Source organism: Bombus vosnesenskii, unplaced genomic scaffold (genome assembly GCF_011952255.1).
Source record: "Bombus vosnesenskii isolate JDL3184/JDL3185 unplaced genomic scaffold, Bvos_JDL3184-5_v1.1 scf7180000013302, whole genome shotgun sequence".
Taxonomy (NCBI): Eukaryota; Metazoa; Arthropoda; class Insecta; order Hymenoptera; family Apidae; genus Bombus; species Bombus vosnesenskii.
This window is the reverse complement of record NW_022882951.1, coordinates 901,575-922,862: the sequence shown is the minus strand read 5'-3', so window position 1 is coordinate 922,862 and position 21,288 is coordinate 901,575. Positions and strand designations below refer to the sequence as shown.

The 21,288-nt window shown below is 38.9% G+C and overlaps 1 protein-coding gene across 1 annotated transcript; it reads right to left on the bottom strand.

The window, feature by feature from the left end:
- Positions 1 to 11,334: 11,334 nt before the first annotated feature.
- On the bottom strand, positions 11,335 to 20,905 carry LOC117234066 (sortilin-related receptor-like). The gene is made up of 10 exons (XM_033494925.1): positions 20,632 to 20,905; positions 18,366 to 18,632; positions 18,062 to 18,223; positions 17,718 to 17,981; positions 17,363 to 17,628; positions 13,025 to 17,283; positions 12,687 to 12,940; positions 12,064 to 12,541; positions 11,536 to 11,745; positions 11,335 to 11,420 (listed from the first exon to the last, which is right to left on the bottom strand). The coding sequence occupies exons 1-10, from the start codon at positions 20,890 to 20,892 to the stop codon at positions 11,359 to 11,361; spliced, it is 6,483 nt and encodes a 2,160-aa protein (XP_033350816.1). The 5' UTR covers positions 20,893 to 20,905; the 3' UTR covers positions 11,335 to 11,358.
- Positions 20,906 to 21,288: the final 383 nt, after the last annotated feature.

Below are 21,288 nucleotides of genomic sequence, written 5' to 3'. Positions count from 1 at the left end.
AGACTTTCTACTGGATAATTTATCGTTTTGCATCCAATAAAACTAGGTGGCTTGTCTACCTACATTCTACGCTATAGAATCTACGATATCGACGTTGCTCTTTTAGTCGTAGAGTCTAGTAGCCGGCGTGAACGCGTATTTCAGAGGTTGATTCGTGCTGTGCGCCGGATAACGCGTGCAAATCACGAGTGCTCTGGTATGCCGATGTTTTCTCTCCCCTTTCGTCGTGTCTAACAGATTTGATTAGAATTCAGTGAAACGGGAACACGTTTGGAAAAACGCACCACGTTTCTTCCCACTTGTGTCGTTATCCCGATTACACATTTTTGAATCCTCGTCATGTAGGACAAATAATTTTCACCTAATATTCGCTATGTTTCTAAAAATACTTGATATACCTATTTCTCTGTAGCTTCATTGCGAAATCGCTGTCTCACGCGATTAGGAACCTTCGTCATTTTGTTAATTAAATTTATCGCTGAATATTATCGTGTTGTGAAAAACGTTTAAAACTTTGTATTTCGGTTGCTATCCCGATTTATGTTTCGTTTAAAGATCTCGTACGACTAATAACGTTTATCTTATTGAATCAATCGTTCTATCGAGTAAAAAGAGTAAACGGAGAAGCATCGGAGTTTGATTATTTTTTACAGACAAATAATATCCAATTTTCGTTACTCACCTGTCAGAGTTTCTTCTTGGAGATGCGAATACCGTGTCAGACTCGTATGGTTTCCCCGCAGCTAATTATCTCTTCTCCTGTTTTCTTCTTTCCAGGAAGAACAGTCTCTCCTTTCCAAAGAACGAAATCTTCAATTCTTTGGAATGTTCTTTAAATTTCTCATCGTTGCCATTCAAATACGCTCTTCGAGACAAAGAGAATAATGATAATTAAAGCTTCAACTTGCAGTTGCTGTTTCTTCTTCGCCTGTCCAACTATAACACTCGCTTCGTTCCCAACTTGTCGACTTGCTCGACGATCATCCTCGCCTCATAACGTACGAGTCTCCTCCCTATGTACTCGTCCGCTCGTCCGTAAACCAACCACTTGCTGAAGAGATTCGCGATCTTGGTTTCACGCCTCATAAGCCCCGAAACGTTTCATCCCTTTTTTCGAATCGTTTCTTGCTGCTTTCTCTGATTCGACCGACTCCTCCGATGTCGTTTTTACTCTTCTCCGACCATTCGTCGTTTTTCCTCTTCGCTTCCGGCGGCTGTCCTTTCGAGTCTCTCGCCATCCACGACTATACGATCTGCTCTTATCGATCCGATCGTTGCTGCTCCAGGGCTAACGCCTAGGAAAGTTGCATGGAATTATGTTTTTTAATTATTTTTGTCGCGGAGCGATCTTGAAGTCGTGTTGGATGCAAGAAATCAAGGAAACGGTTACGAAGGTAGTAGCGTGTTTCTTCTCTTTCCTTTCGCCTCTCGGTCGATCGCGTATGATGGATCGCTGATCCTTCGATCGTGTTCTGTTTCCGATCGAGGGATTATATTTATCGATTATTTCCCTGAAGATGCGATCTTAGAATCGTGACATTCTTTTTCTCTTCGTAACGAGTCGTTGGATAGTTTGCGACAGATCGTCGATCATTCGAACGCGTCTGTTCGATCTGAAAAGATCAGATTTTCTAATAATTTCCCTGGAAAAGTATCACGACCTTAGAATACTGCAGATGCATGAAAGCAGAGAAACATCGCAGAAATACAGTGTCCTTCCTCTTTGATCATTTTCCAGCGTACGTGTCACGTGTCTGATAAATCCTCGATCCTTCGTCACGTTCTATTCGAACCGAAGAGATCGTCTTTCCTATTATCATCGTCGGTAAATGATCTCGGAATCGTGTCAAAGGAAAGAAATCAAGGGAATATCGAAAAAGCGGCAATATGCTCCTTGTTTCGTTCAATTATGTATGACAGATTGATTCTGTGACCGAGATATGTTCGAATCGAAGAGACGTTGATGATTCTGCAATGGGCTTCCGGCACGACGCGTTTCTAGGTAGACACGCTAATCGACGAAGAAATAAATACGCGTTTTGTGTCATTGCGTGCCATCAAAGAGGTCTTGCATGTTCGTGAACACGGTCGTTCGTGCTCCAGTAAAATCACAGGAAACGTTCAATTTGTGGAAGTTCGTCGTTGAAGAAGAATCCTCTGACCAGGTCACTTCCTTCACCGTCCGCTGCTTCTCGATCTTTTCCACGAAAATGCAAACTCAAGCAGTTCGTTTCTATTTCGCTGTCAAATCCTTTGTTCCTTTCGCGCTAATGGAAGCCCGATTTTTACGAGTCTTCGTTTAACAATTCCTTTCTATTTTTATCGTTTTATACGGCGCTTCTGCCAGCTTGGTCGATGGTCAAAATAAAAATAACGACGCTCGATCGTAATAGTTTCTTACACAAAACGGTTCTTTTATTTGTAATTGAAATCTGTCGAGATTCATAGCAATCAGCTTGTTAGAGATGCCGTTCTTTAGTTACTTTCTCTTCCTATCGATGTTTTTGCAAGTCAACTTACTCCTTTCAATTTTTTATCCATAGGCTAATTATCTTTTATCGGTACGCCAGAACCTGTGCTTAAGGCAATTGCGTTAGGCTACCGATCTCCGCGGTGCTGTCCAATTTGTCAAACGATCACGATCGTTCCAATGTTTACATCTTCTAATTCCTTCTTTTCCAACCGTAATACGCCTCTATCCTGTTCCCTTCAAATTTCATGCAAAGATTCTTTCGTAATATCCTGTTGTGCAACTTTACCCTTTTGTCCTTGACGAGAATCGCTCTCCGATGTTCTCCGACCACATCGTCCAACGTTTTGTCTTTCTTTTGGGACAGCCGTGTTCCAGCACGGAGTGTCGCGGAAATTTAACCCTCTGGAGAAAAATCTCTCTGTTCTTATCTAGACTGTTCCTTCATTTACGATATTCTTGGGTACCTCGCCAAATAGCCGTAGTCGTTCGCGAGATACGATTCAATTTCTCTCTAAACAAACTCTTCCTTCCAACTTCTTCCACGCGTTCCAGTTGCTCGCCAAAAGCGTAGCCTCGGAGTTTCTCTCTAAACAGTTCTATCTTCGCTCGTCCTTCGATCCGGTCTCTCCGACAATTTCATCCGGAAACGTAGATTCTTCGCGAAAGAAAACGCGCTTCTCTTCCACAACGAAATCCTACAATTTCTCTTTAAACGATCCGGCGCATCTTTTATCTGTTTCTTCGGCAACTTGAACGGCGTGCCGCGGTTCTTCGCGCGTCCATCAAACGCCTTCGCCCTCTATCACCATCCTTTGGTGGTGCATACCTTTCTCTCACGTTTCGAAGATCGTAAAATCGGAGCAAGAGTCGGACAAGATCGTAAAACGATCGCCCTTTTGTGACAAGTGACTGCGAGACGAGTGTCGAAATTGCACTGAGGCTGGTGGTATTCTACCGCCCCCGATGTAGCTTCTCCTTACCGCGTCAGAGTCGAGCCATTTAATAGTGGGGACTCGGATATCCCTTCTTTCACTGGGAAGCTACTCGCGAACGCTGTTCGTGTCCTTGCTATTCACGATCGCGATATCCTCGTTGCTTACGGCGGAGAAGACCTTCTCCCTACCGACCGTATTTCTTTCACCTTGCTGCACGTCCTCTTCGTCTTTTTCCTCTTTCCTTCTTCCCTTTCTTCGTCCTGCTGCTCCTTCTCCCGCTGCTGCTGCTGCTCCTCCTCCTCCTCTTTCTAGGTCTGTTTCATTCGCCTCTCGTTCCCACGATTCTCCCGTTTAACCGGTAACACCATTCACGCGGCTAATACCGCTGCCTCGAAAGCGGAGATTCGTGTCGATATTCAGAATCGCCGTGCAATTGCACGCTCACTGCTATTCCAACGTATTCGCGTTCCTGCTTTCTCGATCGATCAATTTTTTTTCCACCTATTGTTCGTTGTGACCCAATGGTCGTTCCATAGGAAAAGCTGTTTCTGTTCGCGCGGCTACCGGGAAGCTGATCTCTTGGCTTTAGGAGCCTCCGATGAGCGACATCGGCAGTTCAGCGGAGATCGAAAAACGCGATCGGCAAAGTATAGCGAGATAAAAGGCTAATGGAAAAATATATCTTAAGATCTGTGTATTTTATTCCCGACAACTTTAGGAATATTATCTGTCGTTTTATTCGTCTTTTCTGTATTAGTGTTTTGCTCGTTTAAAACCGCGCACACCGCTGAACGTTACCAGCGACCACCATCCTGTATTTCCATCTTAAACATTCTTAAACATCGTTCGGTTGATTTAGTATCGGTTGGAATATTTCTTAGATACAAATGCGGATCTTTTCTCGGCTCGGATTAATCCGGGCAAAGAGAATCTTCTTTGTCGCCTCTTTTATATATCGAAAGAAAAAATTCAACGTTTTTACCAACTTCGATTTCGACCTGCCGTTTCTTATTATTTCGTTTAAATGTACAACTTTGTTCCTGTAGCCGCGTTGAAGATCGCTTCCTGTTCTCCATCCTGACACAAGCAACGATAAAATCGAGATACTCGCTGTATCATAACGCAAGGCACGAAAAGATGCTTAAAATTCGACGATACTTTCTTCCTTTCTCTCTCCTTCGCTGTCAGGAAAGACAACTTCCGACCTGTTAACGTTTCGCTTTAATTCGCAGCCGCGCGTTCAATTAAGGAAAACTTTGAAACGATTTGTATCGAAACCGGGAAACTCGAGCGAAGCGCAAGGTGTCTGTCGTTCGCTGTAAGCGCTAACACTTTAACGTTGTAACATGTTAATGCGCCATGTTAACGGGCTAATTTCCCGTAACTGTTCGCATCGAACGGCCCATTGTTCTCCAGTGCGCAGCTATTTGCTCAGCAATTAAATTCATGGCTCCTGGTCGATCGTTTTACAACTGAAACTCGTTCCATTTTCTCGATAGGATTCCAAGCGTCTAGTTGCAGCGTTAATGAGCCCGTCTACGACCATTTGCGATCTTCTCGATGCTCGTTATCGATAGATAATAAGTATAATAAATGAAATTGCAACGAAATAATAATCAACTAGAATATGGACGTAAGAAAACTGGGGGAAAAACTGTCGGATCATCTGGGCGGAATTTTAAAAGTAAAACGGAAACAGTGTACGGGTAAAAATGACAGAGAAACAAGTCGATAAACGACGGTAATAGAATGTAAAAGAAGATAATGAACATTCTACAGGGAACTCGCGAACCAGAAGAATTGTAAAAACAAATAAAATTATAATAGCTAGACGCGATTACAATACAATCGTAACTCGAATACCAATTAGCGCAGATGTCTATGAAGATTGTGATGGCTAAAGTCGATCGTAAAATAATCGGTTAGTCTTTTAATAATCGCTATCGATGTTTCTATGCACATTTTTTCGCCACAAGATCGCAATTTTGGGAGACTTTTTTTTTGTTATGAGAATAGAAAAAAGAAGAAGAAGAAGAAGAAGGAAAGGAAAAGAACTGACGTAAAGCGCTCGATCCATTTTTATAGCATAGCATATAACGTTAGACATATCAGGGAACGCATGGTTCAGAGTTCAGAGTGATTTCAATACCAGGATAGGGAACGATGTCAGCGCAACAGTAGAGACTTTGCGAATCTCAGCGTTCTGCTCGTAATTTACGTTTTATCGCTAAAAATCTTCCAACCGCGTCAAACGTGTATCCCAGCTCATTTCCATCTGAATTTTGATATAATATTTTTTTTTTGTTTTTGTTTAACGATTGATGCACATGCAACGATACCGAACGATTGGAAATTATTAATTATATTATATGGCCGGATATTATAATGTAACTTGTAAATTACATATATGTGTGTGTGTGTGTGTGTGTAATTCAAGAGCACTATGAATCTTCTATCTACAACGCACAATTTTTTCACTGCCTCGAAATTGTTCATGCCGTTTTAATATCGCCGGCACGTTACTGTTACTTTGCTTCAATTTAACACCGACGGTTCAAATAATTCTTGAAACAAATCTTACACGAATTACACAACGATTTGCTCGTACGTCATGAATATAGATATTGTGTACTTAAATTGTTCGTTGATCGCTATTATCTTGCCTGTATAAGGCGTGACGGGCACGTAATTATTTTATCAAGTGGCAATTACACTTTGCAAATGACCAACTACGAGTCGGAGGTGTTATTTATTAATTAAAGAAGATGTTAACTAAGTTGAAATTAAATGGAATTTCAAATGAAACAGCTTCCCATGAATATAACATCTCTACATCTTATTACAACTAATACTGTCCAATTAAAAATTAAGAAACCTGCACACACTTGACACATTCACGCTGCCAATTATAATCACTAGACTACGAATCTTCGTGTGAATTTATATTTCCATTAATTTCGTGGCTAAAAGAAATAGAACTTAGATAAAGATCGATTTCATTTCTTGAATATCGTCACAAGTTGATCGCTTTCGTTTCGATGCTTTGCTTATTTTTCCATATTATACGCGTTCTCTGTATTCTCGCACCATAAAACCTATAAATCCATAAACATTTTCGCTTCGATTATCGTCCTATGCTAATCAACGCTTGGTCGCATATTTCCCGACGCAAATCCCTCGAATCGCTTGCAACGTCACTTCGATTCGTTTATCGACGAGAAAATACTACGAAAAGACTGGGAATTTTAACGCGAACCACATGGTCACCCACGCGATCCCATGCTTCACCTCTCGATGATCTCATCGCTGCAAACCCGTCGTACTTTCACGCGCAATTTCAAAGAGACACGTTAGCTGATCTCGATGAATCATTGCTCGCATCCGTACGTCGCCGAAACGGTTGCGAAGGAACCAATTTTTCTAGGAGCGGCGCGATCTTCGTGAAAAAAGAACGCGACGAACGAACCGTACGCATAATCATACGCCGTGGCTGTAATTAAGGAAACAATTATTATTACGGTACATTTGCACGTGCGTAGCCCAGATTTCTGCCATGTTCACAGGCGTCCCGCAGCGTAACGACGCATCGAACGCGATGCCGATGTTGAATTTTCGAAACTCCTCCATACGTCGAACAAAAGCGCGAGCTACGCTTTTAAACGGAGATAAACCACTCGGATCTATATTTCATTCAGTTAAATCCAATTTCTGGATTTATTAGATTGCCCGAAACGTGTCTTTCTTTCACAGACACGTGTTTTACAACGATGCATCTTTATTACGAACATGAAACCTAATCTGTGGAACGTTGTGATCTTTAGTTTGATAGAACGAAATGGATCGTACACAATTCGATAAAATAATATGAAACGGAAAATGTTGTGCATCCATTACTTCCTTATAAAACGAAAGAAACTTTTCGGACGACCTAATAGTTGCTGTATCTGGGAGGATGGGACGAGGAGAAACATCTCCTAGCGCCGATTTATATTTGCTTTTATTTTATCTTTGAAATCACACGTGTATACGAGTTTCGTGAAAGTTCGAAGCTGATCGAAGATGAAATTGCTTCTTGGATAAATCGAAGCAGTGTTTAATGCGGGCTCTTATATCACCTCTATCGGATTTTCCAACTTTTTTTAAATAATAATTCTAGATAGACGTTCTATTAATAATGTCAGAAGCGAATGATCACGCGATAAGATTGGTATTATGAAATACGATTTGTATTTTAATGACTTGTAGTTTAATCAAAATTGGATAATTCCAGGATAAACATCGTATGGTGGGTTCAGAGTAGTAAAAATTAATTAACAAAAATTAATCGAGTAGATACTTGTATGTATTGTATCCTTCTTAGAATGTCATTCTTGACACACGGGTAAGTAATTAGGTTCTTCTTGTAATTTCTTTTGTACACGAAATAGTACACTGAAACTGACGTTTCGTTAATTCAAGAAACATGTATTGTAGTTTCTTTACTGATTTTGGTAATTTCATCGTTTCCGGCTGAAATGGAGAACGGAAGTTTGGCCGGAGAGTTTGACAATCGGCGGAAACGTTACCACTTCGTCTCATTGCCAAAAAAAGTAGAGCGACGACAACCTCGTTTCACAAATTACCCGAGAACCAGTCCTCAGATAGAAATGTCTGTATCGAAAATTATTTCTTCGTTTCCCTATTGATAGATATTAATTTACTTGAGATATTAAGACGCAGAACGATTTTAATTATTGTTAGCGATGATCGTTGAAAACATAGTAAGAAATGTATACAGTAAAAGAGTTCTTAATATTCGATAATAGAAATTTTTTAATAATTTCTTTTCTCCGTCAGTGTATTTTAAATTGTCCGTTCTATTGGAGATAAAAAAGAAATGAAATGAACGGTGATTGCCACGTGTAAAAACCGAGAACATCAAAATTTCACGTCTTTTAGAATTTAATATCATCCTTTGTTTATTTTGGATGGAAAGGAATAATGGTATAAAATTAATAAAGATTATGATAATCATATGCCTTAAATTCATTTATTTACACGCAAATATATTATATGTATACGGATAGATATTTATATATTATGTATATATCACTGTTATATTCCTATATAACCCTTGAGATTTACACGTACAACCTACGTTTCTTTCGACATCCTCGCTCTCGCGAAATGTTTCGCTCTCCACTCTTTTGTTTCGCGTCACGTATGTTGTCGCAGCAAACGAACGAGAACAAAATTTGCTGGAATCCTTTTTCTTTTTTTAATCTCGAAGCACTCGATCCGGCAATCTTTCGTCGTTTTACACAGTGATATATCCTTTTTTTTGTCTTTTTACTTAATCGTCTTTTGTTGTTGCTTAGAAATGCTTAATCGATCACCGAACGAATATCATAGCCAAGACGGATAATATAAAAAACATGGAGAATATCTCTTTCAAAAATGACACGTATTCGAAAAGGCCATGGCTGTAAAATCATTTCGCAAACTCGATAAAGGCTAACAATAGCGAGTTTAGAATATAAAATATTGTCGTGTTACGATTACGAAAATTTTCAGAACAGTGCACTTGAGATTAATGTAAACGGATCTCGATTAACACAAACCTTGATTTTTGTGTGTTTACAATAGATAGAATGGATCTCGATAGTATTGCTAGAACACTTCTTGTTCACATGGATCTAAGTGATGACGAGTAGCTTATCCACGTGTTTCGCGTCTTGTCTCTGTTGAGCATTAAATCATCAAAGAATCGTTTGAGAAAAGATTCAATGCAAAGTCTTCTTGTAAAATGATCCGGGAGAATTTCGTAAAAAGAATTCTGCACAGGATGTGAAAAGAGGTAATGTTAAATCTACTAAATCTTCATAGTACTAATAAGATTGAAAAATATTAAATTAATGTTAAATTTCATATTAATATTGTTATTGATACTATAATATTAACAACACTATAATATTATTAATGATATCATGCTTCATAAAAATAAGATTACTACTTGTTAAAAAATATAACGATGAAATTATCGATTTAATAATGCTGTTCGCTACTGATTTCTTAATTTCTAAACTACCTTCTTCCAACACTCTGTGCACCAGACAAAAGTCGATCTTAATCTCACTTTTGAAAAATTATACAGTGTTCACAGATTCATATCATTGGAATAAAATATGAAATTTACTTAAGACAACCTCGAAAATTTTAAAAATGACAAGCTTGCGTGCTTATACTAAACCTTCGGCTTCATCGCGTAAAAAAGCCGAACATGTTTTTAAGATACGTATTTTCTCTCTTCTCTCACACTTTCTCTCTCTCTCTCTCTCTCTCTCTCGCGCGCACGCTCTCTCTCTCTCTCTCTCTCTCTTTCTCTCTTTTTAGCTGATCGAGTAACAAGTATTCGTTATTTACAAATCTATGATAGCACAGGTAATTTCATAATCGTGCTACCATGACTTCCGTTTACATAACATCTCCTCTAAAAAAAATAGTTAAAAATAAGCAGCACATATTTCGAGTTTCACATGCATCTAATAGTGCCATCTATAACCCTGCCTGCCTTGTAACGATCCAAACTAGCTTCTCTTTACTTCTTTTTCTTTCTTTTCATCGGACTATAGCGACCAAATAGAGTATACGAGTTACATTAAAGTCACAATTGTTTAAAAGTAAATACTTCTCAATCACAAATTTGTTTAATGCGAAGACACAACCATTTTTATTCTTATTCTTTTCGTCTTTCTATTTTTTGTCTTTTCTATCGCTAACGGAACTTTCACCATCGTCACAAGCTTTTGTCCTGACTGTTTTGTAAACGTATACGATCATATTATATTAGTCATCACTATGAACAAGCTCATTCGTGTTAACGTCGTGTGTATACAAAGAGAAGAAAAAGGATTTATTACAAAACAGCGGAGCTAATAACGAGTATTTCAAATGCGAAAGTAGCCTCTGATTTTGTTACATAGTTGCTGTATGATTTCGTTATAAAAGTAGCCTCTAATTTTCTGACATTAATTGCTGTATAATGGGACAAAATATTTTGCGTTGATTGAGAGACTGGAACTCCGCGTTTTAGAAAACGAGCCTTACACGATGTTATGTCATAGAAAATAAGGAAAAGTAACGCAAATCATATAATAAAAGCATTGATCAAATCATGAAACGATTTTCTCTCATTATACATATAGTACAAATCCAATAGTAAACGTCATATATGGCATCTTTCGAAAAAGCTTAAAATTGTTGGGCAGTTGGTACAAAATATTTCCGATATATACAAATTCTCTTTCATTTTTTTCTACCTCTTTCTCGTCATTTCTTACTCTCACATCTTTTTGTCTTACCTTTATATAGATATTAAACAAACAACAGTTCCCATCTTTATCTTATGGCCCACCGGTATGACGTAAACTTAATCATCCGTATACTTAATCAAATCTATGTATATAACATGTACACGTATAATAGTACTCTACAAACAGAGGGTCGTGTGATATTTTTTTCTCACGTTATAGTCACAAACCTTTCATGTAAGTGTTCCGAAGAGCTCTCGATCAATCTTGGTTTACTTTCTACGATTGTGTACATGTGTGTGTATATGTGTGTGTATGTCAGTCTTGAGCCACTTTCATAAAAGCTTTCTACTTTTATGACCAGGTCGTCTCTTATCTCGAACTTTTTCGTATCGATAGTGTGTTGGCACATTTCTCCTAATATGTAATTATTATATATACTTATATTTTATATATATATATATATGTATATATATATAATACGAATTCTATATATATATATATAATATATATTCTATATATTATATATTCTATATATATATATATAATATATATTCTATATATTATATATTCTATATATATATATAGAGGGTGTAATGTACCTGTTTATACTTCGTAGTGTGAGCGTGTTATGTTGTTATGTGTGATACTTTTCGCGAGCTTATGCTATTACTAATGGCTCATCATCGGAGAAGCCTCGGATCACGGGACTGTCTTCTTCTTCTGAAATTACAAAAAATTGGAAATTTTGAAAATCTTACATTTTCTTAGATAAATATTATCAACAATTTAAATTATACTGCATTAAATTATACTGTTAAATGGATTGTAGACTCACCTAAGCCGTCTGTGGTACCGGGGAAGGTGGCCTGCCCGCGTCTAGTGTCGTAGTGGCTATTAGCAAATTGCGTGAAACTATTGGGTAATCTTCTGTGTCTAATGATAAAGTATGCCAATGCAGTTCCCAAAGCAAGGATCAGAAAAAATGTTGTTATCGCATACGAAATAATGTTGGCCGTATCTATAGTCACTGGTAACGATGATACTTCTAAAAAGATTAATTTCTTGTTAATTACATTAAATTGCTTAAAATTAAATTAATTAAACCAATATTTGTTAGATAATTTTTTGGTAATTATATAATAACAATGACACCTCGCCGATATTGAATAAGTCATTTAAAATATGATAATGATATGAAATGAATATATTTCAAACCGAATACAGCAACATATTTTGACACTCGGCGAAATCGGTGAGGTGTCCCATATTGTAAATATCACAATTTTTAAGCTTGTATATAAAAGTAAAATTTACGGTAATTTGTTATTGAAATCAACGACTATAACTATATTCAGATAATTACCCGCGCTATGTACGGTGCTAAACACTTCGCTCAGAGGACTCTGGTAGCCTTCCTCAGTGACTAAACGAATAGCAAACGAGTAAATGGTATCCGGTTTCACATCTTTGTATATGTACGGTGGCTGATCGCTTTTATATATCTTGGCGATCGAATCGTTCATTACGTGTGATCCTTCCACCACCAAAACCTCGTAATGATACTTCTCGTCTCTCATAGCATCTGGTAAATCGTGTTCTTGCCAGTAAACAACAAAGCGCTGCTCATCATACAGAACCTTCACTTGATGAGGAGGTGGAATGTCTGGTGCCGTGTAGAAAACCGGTTGACTGGGTAGAGCGTTCTCGACATCCGTGGATATCGTTATTTGATACTTGCCGCCGTGTTTAATCGAGTTGAATGTATGCTTCATAACAGATTCGTTTGTTGCTGGCAAAGTCACTACAAAATGCTTTTTGAGCGTCGATTCTGTTACGGTGATCTGTAATTTTAAAAGTAGTAACTTTTAAACAAACGAATACTTAGGTAGTTTCTCTAAATTAATTTTACGATATAGCAAGAATATTCTTTCAGTTCATGGGAAAGATATAATGCAATAATTCATATCGTTGAAATTTCTTATTCACCGTATATCTAATTGGCTCGTCGATGTTAGGACAACTTGCGCTCCAGGAAATAATTATGGTATCAAGCCTCTCTGTTGGAGTAACTTTTAGTTTCTTTGGCGGAGCCCGTTGATTGAAATGTGTGAATACCGAGACTGGTTGACTCAATGGCCCAGCGCCATAATCTCCGTTCACGCCCACCGCAAACACGTAAGACTCACAGGCTTCCAGTTCTTTGATAGTCGCTGACAGGTTTGTCGTTAAATACCTATATTCTGAAAATACAGTTAATTTTCAACTAATGAATTAAATAATTGCCGATCGTTCCATGTTTACGATTTACATTACAAGGCTATTACTTTGGAAAAATTCCTTCATTTTCACTGCATAATGAATTCCATACTGCCACTTAATTTTCCTGGTGCTTTTAGGCGGATCCCAAGTAAGCTTTACCGACGTTCCATGCGGTTTCACTAATTGCGCAACCAGGTTCGTGACAGTCGGCAAAGGAGTGCCCTCCGTGGTCGCAGTAACAGTCTTTGTCTTGCCAACGTAGTTCTTCCTCTTGGCACCGACTTCAAAACTATACATAGTTCCTGGAGCCAGTTTCAGTATCTCCACGCGATTCTCCGTCTTGATAGTCGGCGGTAGTACAGGGTATTTCGTCGGACCTCTCGGAGTAATGACATAGGAAACATCTTTCATCTTCTTCCATGACAGAGTCACTGAGTGATTGGTGACCGCCTCCACTTTAAGATCCTCAATATTGTCGATATTAGTGGATCCATCAAAGATTAAAGTTGCCACGTTAGACGAGGCAGACTCTCGTTCCTTATTCTTTGCTATTACCCAGAATGAATAATTCTTTCCTGCCTCGAATGGCATGTCTAATAAAGCGGAAGTCTTTTGCCTGAAGAATCGTACAGGTGGTATAGGTGGCGTTACGAATCCTTCGTAACCGGTAATAGGTCCATTCGGATGCAGAGGTGGTTTCCAGGTGACCTCTACAGTGGTTCCATTTTTTTGAGTCACGGTGACGTTCCAAGGTTCTGATGGGACACCTTCACCCGTTGTGGCGATTAAATATTTGGCTGGCGGGAATGACGTGGCTTGGCCCTTTATTCTAACGTGAACTGTCATATTGTAACGAGTATATGGTTTAAGATTGTTAAATTGATACTCCATTTCTTCGATCCAGTGGCTAGCATTGGTCCAATTCGCTCCAGGTACAGCGTACGCTATCGAAGGTAGGAACTCGAAGCTGACGTTGGTCGGCAATGGCATCCACCAATATAAGAACAAGCTGGTAGCAGTGACCGATCGCTCGTCCACTCCCATCACAAGTACCTGGTAAACACGAGAACTATTCTTCTCGCAATTGCTCTCGTCGAAACCATCCACGCAATCTTGTTTACCATCGCAGTACGATGCCAGAGGGAAGCATCGTATCTCGTCGCAGGGGAACAAACCAAAGAAACAAGATGGCGTGGCTGCCGGGCTGGAGTGTTGTTCTCCGGAGCAACCTAACTCGTCACTACCATCTGGACATTCCTCCACGCCGTTACAAACGCTCCTTATGGGAATACACGCACCGTCCATACGACACGTGAATTGATCCTCTCTGCAGGAAGGCTGATCACTGTCCCCACAGTGCAGTTCATCCTCACCAGAAGTACAATCACTGGAGCCATCGCAAACCCACGAATCTTGTATACAATCGCCATTTAAGCACTGGAACTGATGTTCCCGACAGACCTTAGCCTGTTCCGTAGGATATACCACCGTCCATTCCTCAACATCCTCGTTACCACAACCCATTTCATCCGAGTCGTCTCCACAGTCGTCTACGCTGTCACATTTCCACCAGTATGGCACGCACTTCTTGTTATTACACATAAACATCCAATTATTGCAAGCGCTGTTAGGGAGAATTGGTGCCAGTGACGGTGGTTGCTGAGTGGTACAGTTAACCTCGTCAGACCCATCGGCGCAGTCTTTGTCCCCGTCGCAAAGCCATGAACTGTATATGCAACGGTATTTAGTATGCGACACATTGCACGTGAACTGCCACTGTTCGCAGACCATCTCGCTACATTCATTCTCGTCTTCTCCGTTTTCACAGTCTGGTTCACCATCGCATTTCCAACTAGCTGGTATACAACCTCCATCCTTTTTGCAAAGGAACTCGTCGGATCTACATGTGCCGGGGAATACCTTCTTGCTGCAGTTCTTCTCATCGGAACCGTCTCGGCAATCGTTCTCATTGTCGCAGCGCCATCTGTGTGATATGCATCTACCGTTTGCGCACCTGAACTGTGATTCCGTACATTGTGGATAGTTGCAATTCATTTCGTCTTTACCATCCTTACAGTCGTGATCGAAGTCGCAGACCCAGTGCTTCGAGATACATCTGTTGTCATCACACTCAAAGTTTGGCGTACACGTGGTGTGTTGTGACGTGCAACCGAGCTCGTCCGAATTGTCTCCACAATCATTGTCTCGATCGCACCGCCACGATGATGGAATACATACGTCATTAGCGCAAGCGAATTGATTTGGGGCACACGTACTGGCTACTCTGGGACATGTGGAATTGGCGAACGGGGTGATTCCTCCTGGGCACATACACTTGCCATCGATCATTTCCATCCCATCAGGACAAAGACAGACATAACCACCATGAGGTGCTCCGACACAAATGTGCGAGCAAGTATTATTAACGCAAGCGTTGGTGCCTTGCTGAATGCTGTGCGCGAATACTTTGAGGTCCATCAGACCAGGCAATTGACCTATGATAGAAGTGATGCCGAAACCATGATCTTTATCTGCGACGAATATCATAGATTGCTTCCAATCATCCCAATACATGTTGTCCTTGAATACTGCTATAGCAAATGGATGTGACACTTTGTCACTTTTAGAGATCACTTTCTTGAATTTCTTTCCATCGAAGTCGCTAGATCCGATGTAATCCTGCCTGGCGTCCACCCAGTAGATCCGTTCTGCTATGTGATCGATAGTTATTCCATTTGGCCATTCGACGTTTGGTTCCACAAACAGTCTCTTCACATCCGTTCCATCCAGATTGGCTCTCGATACAGAAGCATTTCCCGGAGCCCAATCGGTCCAAAACATATACCCATTCATTGGATGAACAGCTATTCCTCTGGGTTTCTGCAAGTTGTTGGGTCCTAGGATGGTCCTTCGCATTCTTCCCATGGTAGAAATGTCTGTCCTGATCACCTGAATCCTCATTTTAACGCCATCAACGATATACAGGAGATTAGAGACCCAATCGAGAGCCATTCCTTCTATGGAACTTAAATCCGTTTCTACTAGAATTTCGGGAAAACTTACACCATCTTGGAAACATTGTCTACCCACAGTGTCGTTGACAATATCCGCCCAGTACAGACAATTGTTCCTCATGTCGAACTCGATCGCTATAACGTTCTTTAAATCGTGAATAGGTAGTGTTACCAATTTCTCGTCTAATAAATTGATTCGCGAAATATGCTCACGTTGAGCTACCAATAAGAATCCAGGTTTTTCCTCTATAGGGCATGGAATCTCGTCCGGCTCGAAATTTCGCGCTAAACCACCTATGCATTCATCATCGGCCATCTTTACATAACCCTTTGTTCGATTATAAAATGCGCCAGGTTCACAGGTACTCGGTACAGCATAAGGGTCATAGAGAGTCATGGTTTTATCTCTGATACAGTGATAAGGAATTCCAGTTCGTACGAAGCCAAAGTCGCATTGATAATCGTTAATGTCGCATCCACATATTTCCGTCTTTATTGGTCGATCATAATCCATCCCCGTGTAACAATTAGCTTTCAATGCTCTTCTTTGATAGACCTCTTTCCGGCCTAACACGCAAGCCATCACCGGTTCATCCGTACTCGTCGGCGACCAGAATTTAAAATCATCCTTGGTACAATCTCTTTCGAACACGTTCCTCAGATCAACCTTGATTATTAGCCACTGGTGCTGGCCACTACCTGAACCGAACATCGTGAAAACTGTAGTATTTTCCCCTGGTTCGGTCATCAGTCCGTATACGCGCAACATTTTCTGATTGAATTCGTACGACTGCCAGGTCTCCCCTTCGTCAATAGAGTAAGAAATGTCTCTGGTTTCTCCGCGTGACTTGAAGTACTTAACGGCTACCAACAGACCACCATGGTCTCCCATGTTAAAAAAGTAGTAGTCCTTGAGGACCTGTTTCCAAGTAAGCCCAGCATCTCTCGATACATACAGAGCAGGGTGACCTTTGAGATTTGGCCCTATCACTCCTGTAGCCATTATAATACCAGGAGCAGACTTCGAACTCATAATAGATACCGATCTTGTCACGGGATATAGCTGACTGAAACGTTGGCTCAACTGCAACGAACAATTTTTACCGCAGTGTATGTAGAAACCTTCGTGATTGGCAGCAGGTGGTTTTATACTGTTCCATGTCGCGCCATGATCGAATGTTATCACGGAAACTAAATGCTCGAGTCCAATAGATCCTGATGTTGGTGCTCCTTTTACTTGCGACGCTATATAAATGCCGCGGAGACCTTCTACTTTGTACAGATCGGTAAATGTTTCATCCGCTACGTCACTGGAAAAAATTACATACGAATTGGTCATTCGTTTCTTATCCTCCTAATTGTTTGCTTGAAATAAATTGAGATAATTACTTTAACCAACTGTCTTTCCAGGTACTGTTCGGGAAAAACGTAAAAATTCCCTCGAGAGATAATATGAACGTAGCCATCTTCTCATCTATAATTTCTGATATATAAAGATTGACGTGAGTTTCATCGTGAGAAGCCGTAACAAAAACTCTGTTATGTGAAACATCGACGACATGATAATTCTTAATTGGCAAAGGCGTATTAAACTCGGCCTTGACGAAGCTAAAGTTCTTGTAAGATACGAAAAGATCCAGATGTTCCGTTCCGTTCTGCGAAGCAAAAATTTTGTTTATTCGCAATGTATATCTGGTCAAGATATATACCGGATAAAATTTTATAAGCTTGATTTATTACGTGCCTTTATTTTCTTTGAAGTAGCAAATCTATAGTCTCCTCTAATTTGAAAATCTTCCACTTCTGAGATAATCACTGTCGACGGTCCGATTAAGCGAGTCACTGAGTCTTTCAGCAAATTATTCTGCAAATCAATCTGGTAAACGGTGTTTCTTCCATCAGAATGCATGCGTTCGATTATCAAAGCCGGTGCAGGCGACCAAAAGAATGCTTTCACGTAAGGACGCAATATCATCCACGTGAAACCAGTGTTCGATGATAACCATAGCTGAAACCAATATAATAGAAGCATAGGAATCATTTTTCTAAACTGAAAATTACTTTTAATGGAAGAATATCAAAACTTACATTGGGCACAGGACTGACTTTGTCCAAAGCAAGGACAATATCAACGTCCATTTCATAAAACGAGATTTCACTAGGATGAAACCGTACTCGCACCTTATTTATCATTTCTCCATTATCTGGTGTAATGAAAAGTAACTTGTGTGTACTGTCCACAAAGATACACTGGAAAAAAACGTTGAATCATGTTAAAACGATAAAATGAGTGAAATGGAAATGGAATAAACTAGAATAATAATAAAATAATTACGAGCTCTTCGACTATAAATGAAAATTGGAAGATAATACTAATGAAATATGAGCTTACAAATCTGTAATATTTTGGATGATTGGTAAACTTGTCCAGGGTAGCATACTGATCATCTCCAATTCGAAATTTTTCAGTTATATTGACAAACGTGTCGCCATAATTATAACTTATATACACAGCACTAGGATTAGTAGGTGTTGGAGCTGTGCTGCTCTGCAATTTCATCACCGGTGTACTGTCCCTTGCCAAGCATATTATCACATTGGATCTTTCTCCTACCCAGTGAACTATCAACTGTTGATGGGAATCATTTAATGCATTGATCTGCGGGGAAAAGAAAAAGTTGAAACATTAATTCCAAACGTGAAGTTATCAGAGATATCATCAGTCACAACATAGATAAAGATAAGGATGAACTGAAAAGTACAAGTATGATATGGAGGAAAACATTGCACTAACGTGTTTATATACATACGTTGATTCGTATAAATATAAAAAAATGTAGTACAAAATTTATTTTGCACTCAGTGAAGATTGAATGAATGTCAAATGTATTAGTTATTGCACTTCGTGGAAAATGTTTGCGTACTCCTTACTGTGAAAATACATACAGGAAAATTTTTACGATCTAACGATTCTAATAATGAACTATGGATTACCTAATATATTAGCATGACGTGATAGACAAGCGGTGAATATCGTTAATTTATTACGACGAATTGTACAATAAAATTTTGAACCACAGAGATATCGTCAGCTCGCATCGTAAGCTCTAAAATGTACGAAGTAATTTTTTATTTTTCTCTTCCCCCGGTCTTAAATAACTTCAAGGATTTCTGCAGTGTGATTACATTGCACATGTGAAAAAAAGTGAAAGGAATTTCTGAAAAATCGTTGGCAATATTTATTCACTAATTTAACATCTATTCTGTACATATTACTTATCATAAAATATTATTTCCTTGCGGACAAAATATTTATTTAACTTCATTTTGAAATAATTTCAATTAACGTAAATAATTAACATAATGAATTATGTATTAGAACATACATAAATATAAAAAGAATATTACTTTTCCTTTTTTCAATTCATTACAAAATTTCAGATTAGAAAGCTCGGGTTTTGTTATAATTGTTATTCTGTTAAGTAATTGAATCCCTAGATGGAGTTCGTAGTAAAAGATAAATAATACGAGTTACGAGCTAATACGAGTGACTAATGCCGTAATCTTTGTTAATATAGTTTAATTTATCAACTTAACTGACTAATATAATACATATGTATTCTTTTGTTGTCATCCACTCAAATACTTTAGTCTGTAATCTTATTTTGGATTTAATTGCATTCGCTGGAATGACACGTATTACCTATGAGTAGCTGACACACGCTGCTTATACACTATGTATCATCAGAACATTTCATATTTGTTAATATAAACGTCTGTCCTTGAGGGAAAATAAAACTGCGCTATTTCATTTCATTTATCACGCCGTATATTTCGTGAAAACATTTCGAATAGGTTTTACGTAAAACCCGTACGAAAAATAGTTTCGAGAAAAAAAGTCAAAGTACGCTTCTATCGAATTCAATAATTATCGAATAAGATAAGACGAGCCACTACAAACAAAGAAAAAAGAATTGTGGCCAGTTGTAATAACAATGATTTCTACGATTTCGATTTAGCTAAATATAGAACGCTACTAGGTATTCTTTTCGTCGGACAACCTTATTTCCAATTCATGAGCACACAATATGATAAATATGAAACATGTCATTGATTTCAATTGGAGTAATTCGTCAGTAGGCACTGTTCGTTCAGCTGACACGATACAAGACGAACAAAAGACCGTGGTTTTTCGATAACAAACACTGGAATGCTTTATTTGAAATATGGGTTTCGGTCGATCGCTAAAAAGGAAATAGAAAAATGAAAAATGGAGGAAAAAGACGAGAATCCATCGCAGAAAATAAAGGAGACGGATAGAGCGGTTACTGACCTCTGCGTGTCAATAACAGAACAACCATGACGCGTTACTCCGTTTCGTCAAGATTGATTAAATTTAGTCCGGAAGGGACATAATACGGCAATTACGTTCTCCGCTGTTGAAAGCACAAAGGCAGCGCTATGTATACCGGCCTTATTAGCTGCCGCATAAAATTCTAAAAACGCACCTTATCGGCGAGTAACAAGTATGCACAAGGAATGATAAGAGAACAAAAACAACCTAACTTATGCGGGAAATAAATCGATGGCATTGCCGATGCGCGAACTGGATCAAAAGAAACAGATTGTTGGTAAAATATTAAAATATAATATCGTACCTTCGTTGTGATGTTTGGATTGTTATTTGGAAATAGCGGAACATCCCTGCGCGTTCGACTAGCTGACGTTTCCCTGACATCGGAATAATCATCCCGATTTATGACAAGAGGCTGCCTATAACCATAAGATTCATAGTCCTCGGTAATGTGAAGGGTTTTCGCTTTTTCACCGAATCTCTGTCCGTTATTAAAACTCGTTAACAACATAAAATGTAAAATAAATGCGGAATAATAGAAGACCGAAGTCGTCCGGCCGGCCATCTTGCTCAGACTGACTTTCTTTAATCATGGCATGTACAAATATATATAACTAGATATACAGGGTGTCTCGAGCAACTGGACCAGACTATAATTCTGAAATAATGGAGGGTAGAAAAAAAGTTTCATTAGGTAAAATTAAGTAGTTTCGAGTGAATCACGACCTGATGTAAGTATTTACACATCTACTGTGAAAGTTGAGTAGTTTTGAAAACTGTAAGGTTATCCCTATTTTTTTAAAATGGAACTTAAAGTTTTGTATATTTTAGTCGATGAATTTGTTTTATTCCGTATAAAGAGTGTATTATATTAGTCGTGTGTAATATAATTATCTTAAAAAATATTTCGTTTCAGTTTCATGAAATTCATCATATGAAAGAGAAGGAAATAAATTAGAAT

What these genes read in the sequence shown, in the direction of transcription:
- LOC117234066 (XM_033494925.1), bottom strand. Translation starts at nt 20,892, where the DNA reads ATGGCCGGCCGGACGACTTCGGTCTTCTATTATTCCGCATTTATTTTA. An exon ending in TGGAAAGACAGTTGGTTAAA is followed by an intron (nt 17,284 to 17,362) that starts GTAATTATCTCA and finishes AATTTTTTCCAG; the next exon opens with TGACGTAGCGGATGAAACAT. An exon ending in AATGAAGGAATTTTTCCAAA is followed by an intron (nt 12,941 to 13,024) that starts GTAATAGCCTTG and finishes CTGTATTTTCAG; the next exon opens with AATATAGGTATTTAACGACA.